Source organism: Gossypium hirsutum, chromosome D08, assembly GCF_007990345.1.
Source record: "Gossypium hirsutum isolate 1008001.06 chromosome D08, Gossypium_hirsutum_v2.1, whole genome shotgun sequence".
NCBI classification, from domain to species: Eukaryota; Viridiplantae; Streptophyta; class Magnoliopsida; order Malvales; family Malvaceae; genus Gossypium; species Gossypium hirsutum.
The window spans coordinates 63,157,903-63,163,347 of NC_053444.1; the positions used below are offsets into that span (position 1 = coordinate 63,157,903).

At 27.7% G+C, this 5,445-nt stretch overlaps 1 protein-coding gene and 1 long non-coding RNA gene across 2 annotated transcripts; both read right to left on the reverse strand.

Annotated features, from left to right (window-relative positions):
• Nucleotides 1-389: 389 nt before the first annotated feature.
• On the reverse strand, nucleotides 390-1,109 carry LOC121219943 (putative defensin-like protein 263). The gene is made up of 2 exons (XM_041098776.1): nucleotides 968-1,109; nucleotides 390-741 (listed from the first exon to the last, which is right to left on the reverse strand). Exons 1-2 carry the CDS (start codon nucleotides 1,017-1,019, stop codon nucleotides 497-499), a joined length of 297 nt encoding a protein of 98 aa, XP_040954710.1. The 5' UTR covers nucleotides 1,020-1,109; the 3' UTR covers nucleotides 390-496.
• A 3,134-nt stretch (nucleotides 1,110-4,243) lies between these two features.
• On the reverse strand, nucleotides 4,244-4,926 carry LOC121219944 (uncharacterized). The gene is made up of 2 exons (XR_005916994.1): nucleotides 4,824-4,926; nucleotides 4,244-4,594 (listed from the first exon to the last, which is right to left on the reverse strand). It is a non-coding gene; the product is annotated as an uncharacterized lncRNA (long non-coding RNA).
• Between the last annotated feature and the right edge of the window lie 519 nt (nucleotides 4,927-5,445).

Below are 5,445 nucleotides of genomic sequence, written 5' to 3' on the forward strand. Positions count from 1 at the left end.
TTGGGACACAAAACATGAGTTGATCCAAACACAATAGCGACCTGTTGAGGGGTTTGTTTGATTCAAATCCTTAGGTGCCATATAAAGGGGAGGGGTTCAAACCTTACTAAGCATGCGACGCATGACCCAATCCAACAAGGTGCTCCTACTTTGTGAATCCCACCTTCGATTCAGGCTCCCATCAGTGTTAGAAGTCTTTTTAAAGTAAATTTTATCATGCTAGATATGACATGATTACACAATATAAATATAACCTAACATAAAAAAGAACATAAATATAACACAAATACATCATTTATATTTGAATTAGAAGCATGATTTTAACTATTAGCTTACATCTATTTTTTCAAGATCGATAAAGTCGTTTTTAGTATAATAAAGACAATTAATTCTCTCAACACCTTTATCTATTCATTCATTTTATGTACCAATTTTTTAGTACAAATTATTAAAAGGCTTAAATTCGAAGTCCTTTGAATGAAAAACAATATAATTTTCAAGCACTACAATAGCATAAGCAAAAGCAATGAAAACATTTAGCTCTGCAATTTGGTGGACAAGCATCCTTACAATCGTCATCCGTGCTGCATTTAGCATTCGCCATTGGTACACTATCAAAGGGTAATGGCTCAGACACCGGCAAGCAACTACATTTATTGGTTTTTAAGTCACAAAGACCAAGATGATCACAGTTCAATTGACACTCCGAGTCATGAGTACATGCTTCCGAGTTTGATACACCTGCAAATTAAACAATAAATTTTCATCATTTATTTGTTTTATTTAATTTTTTAACTAGATATTGATGCATATATATACTATGAATCTAAGACAAATGAGATTTGAATCTCAACAATTGCAGTATCTCCTTTTATCTTAAGATTGCAATATCTTTTGTACAAAAAAATCATATGTATATGTATATAATGATTAAATATAGAAGTAAATAAATATTATATACACTAACCAAATGCCACGATCAAAACAATGAAAAAACAAGCAACACCAAAAGAAGCCATTGTTTGAAAGATGTTGAGAGATGAAATTTAGAGTAATGAGTCGGTGATGCACAATTTATGAGATATATTGGACATTTATAGCTGAATTTGTAGACCCTTTTGAACCTAATATTAAATGATGCAATATCTAGTTGAGGATATACTTGCCAATTATGTAGCACAATAAAAATCTCAAATAGGAAAATACTAAATTTACAATTTAATTTACACAACTTATGGTATAATAAGGATAAGAACAAAAGTAAGACAGATAGAGTTGCCATATATAATAATTTTTTTTTGGAAGTTTCACTATTATAAATAAAAAAAATACCAAAACTATACATGATTTATGATTTAATGTGTAATTGTATACATGAAATTTGATTTTGTACAATTTTATACATAAAATTTTGATTTGATCCAATTCTTGTAAATTATTAACATAATTATTGATATAACACCACTTTATGTTTATATATTGCATGCATAAAATAATTATATTTATCCAATATAAAAATAATTGATGTATTTATTTTTTTTAAAATGTGTATGATTTAAATCAAAATTAAAGTTTCAAGTGTACATTTGAACCACAATAAGAGTTTCACGTGTATAATTGCACCAAATTAAAGTTAATGGGTATTAATACACATTAAATCAAAGTTCATATTATCCCTTATAATAAATGCAATACTTTCACAAATATACTATAAGTACAAATGTATGTTTAACCAACTATAATGTAAAATCAAACTAGTACAAAGCATAATAGATGAAGAATCGAAAAAAAAGAATTGAACAAAATTTACACATATTATACACACATGATACAATTGAAGACACATATTTCAATAATTTATCGTGGAACTCAAATCTGTGTACTCAAAGCATTTACCATATTAATATTTTCTTATAATTTGCAATAACTTTAAAATAATTTTCTAAACAAAGACAATAATTGTTTTTAAAATTTATGTCAAATTATTAAGTTAGGATTTATAACTTAGTGAATATATCTTATATCCAAAAAATCATTGATGTTTCATTTTTGGGTAAACTTTTAAAATAGTCACTTTTATTTACCTCAAGTTACATTTTAGTTATTTATGTTTTAAATGTTACATTTTAGTCACTTACGTTATCGTAAGTTTAAAACTGAAGTTTGATCATTGTCTAATAATGTACAAATAATAATAATAATAATAATAATAATAATAATAATAATAATAATAATAATAATAACAAAGCAGCGATGCAAACCTAAAAGAAATAGAAAACTACGTATCTGTCTCTAAGACTGTTTTCAAATTATATATAACCATGTAATATTTTACTCGAAAAATTAATTATATGAACTATTTGTACTAATTAATAATGCTATAAAAATACAGTGACCAAATTGCATTAGAAATTAAAGTGTAGAAGTTAAACCTCAAATTTAGGACCAAAATTGAAATTTAATTATTTTCTAAAATTGCAAAAAAGAAAGAAAAAGAAAATGTAAGACTGTCGCAAAATTAAGAGAAATAGAAAACAACGTGTCAATGTGTCAGTCTCTAAGACTGTTAGGGTATTCAAATTTTATATAGTCACGTAATATCTTAACAAAAAAAGTTAATGATATTAACTATTCGACCAATTAATAACATAATAAAATATAATAACCAATTTACATTAAAAATTAAATTATAGAAATTAAATCTTAAATTTAGAAATTTTAAAGGGACCAAAACTGAAATTTAACCATTTTGGTAAAATGCAAAAAAAAAAAAGGAGCACGGTTTGACTGTGCTGCTTGTAAGTAGAAGAGGACCTTAGGTATATTAAAGGGACAAAAACTGAAATTTAACCATTTTGGTAAAACGCAAAAAAAGAGAGCATGATTTGGTTGCCACGTGTAAGTAGGAGTATGTTACTTTTATATATATAGTTATATAAAAAGTTAGTGGAAATGGAATTTAAAGGCATTCAGTTTCTCACCATTTCTTCTTCTTTGTTCTTAAAGAAAATTATATCTATCAAATAAGAAAATTTACATATATTAAATATTTTAAAGGCATGTAACAATTATTTGAAATTTGTTGATTGAGTCTTAACATAATTGGTATGAACATTATTGACAATGTAGGAGGACGTGCGTTCGAGTCCGTTGAAGTACATTATCCTCTTATTTAAGAGTTGTGAAAGGGCTATGGATAGTTGCGGGCATTATGTTACAAAGAGCATTTATAATCAAAACCTATAATAAAATTGTTCAAAAAAATTTTAAAATTTAGGAAAAAGTAAAAAATGAGGTTAACTTCATCATCCATCCTCAAGTCAAAGATGATGCTTATAAAGCAAGAACGCCATGTTGAATCAGACTGTGCATCACCTATTAAAGGAATGTGAACGTTGCACGCTTGGTAAGGTTTAAACCCTTGCCCCTTATATTTGCATCTAAAGGCATATACACTGCCACTTAATCAAGTGGTATTATGGCTCCCCTCTAATGACCTATATGATATAGGTGTAGGGTTTAATACTCTACCATAGGTAAATGACCACTGTTTCCTTTGGTAGGTGATCATGCACCACATATAGTTCGATTTAATGAGGCACTTCCACTCTATGAATTCATTGAATCTTCAAGCAGCCTCAGACATTCAAGTTTTCTATAGAGTTGGGAGACAAAACATTGGGTTGATCCAAAGACAATAACGACCTGTTGAGGGGTTTGTTTGGTTCAAACCCTTAGGTGCCATATAAAGGGGAGGGAGGGGTTCAAACCTTACTAAGCACGCGACGCACGATCCAATCCAACAAGGTGCTCCAACTTTGTGAATCCCACCATCGGTTCAAGCTCCCATCAGTGTCAGAAGACTAAATCCCCGCTAGTTCAATCTAACATTTTATTTGGGTTTTTTTTTCCGCTAGTTCAATTTCAATAGTTGAAAAAATAATAATAAATCTTTAAGTACTCAAACATGTCTCTTTTAACAAAACATAGAAGATTTGCAATAATGGTTCTAGCAGAGAAATAATGAAGTTATGCAACAATCAATAAGTTCTTTAGAAGTAAATGTTATCATGTTAGATATGACATGATTACACAATATAAATATAACTTGACATAAAAAAGAACATAAACATAACGCAAATACATTATTTATATTTGAATTGGAAGCACGATTTTAACTATTAGCTTACATCTATTTTTTCAAGATCAATGAAGTTGTTTTTAGTATATAAAGACAACTGAATTCTCCCAACACCTTTATCTATTCATTCATTTTATGTACCAATTTTTTAATACAAATTATTGAAAGGCTTAAATTTGAAGTCTTTTGAATGAAAACAATATATTTTTCAAGCATTACAATAACATAAGCAAAAGCAATGAAAGCATTTAGGTGTGCAATTTGGTGGACAAGCATCCTTGCAATCGTCATCCGTGCTGCATTTAGCATTCGCCATCGGTACACCATCAAAGGGTAATGGCTCAGTCACTGGCAAGCAACTACATTTATTGGTTTTTAAGTCACAAAGGCCGAGATGATCACAGTTCAATTGACACTCTGAGTCATGAGTACATGCTTCCAAGTTTGATACACCTGCAAATTAAACAATAAATTTTCATCATTTATTTGTTTTATTTAATTTTTTTAATTAAATATTGATGCATATATATATAATATAAATCTAAAACAAATGAGATTTGAATCTCAACAATTACAACCTCTCCTTTTATCTTAAGATCGCAATATCTTTTGTACAAAAAAATCATATATATATGTATGTAATGATTAACTATCGAAGTAAAGAAATATGATATACACTAACCAAATGCCACGACCAAAACGATGAAAAAGAAGCAACACCAAAAGAAGCCATTGTTTGAAAGATGTTGAGAGATTAAATTTAGAGTCGATTATATTATGAAAATGAGTCGGTGATGCACAATTTATGAGATATATTGGACATTTTATAGCTGAATTTGTGGACCTTTTGAACCTAATATTAAATGATGCAATAAATAGTTGAGGATATACTTGCCAATTATGTAGCACAATAAAAATCTCAAATAGGAAAATACTAAATTTACAATTTAATTTACACAACTTATGGTATAATAAGGATAAGAACAAAAGAAAGATAGATAGAGTTACCATATAGAATAAATTTTTTGGAAGTTTTATTATTATAAATAAGGATAAATACCAAAATTATACATGACATATAATTTAATTTGCAATTGTATACAGGAAATTTGATGTTGTGCAATTTTAGATATGAAATTTTGATTTGATCCAATTCTTGTAAATTATTAACATAATTATTGATATAACATCATTTTATGTTGATATATTGCATGCATAAAATAATTATATTTATCCAATATAAAAATAATTGATGTATTTATTTTTAAAATGTGTATGATTTAAATCAAAATTAAAGTTTCAAA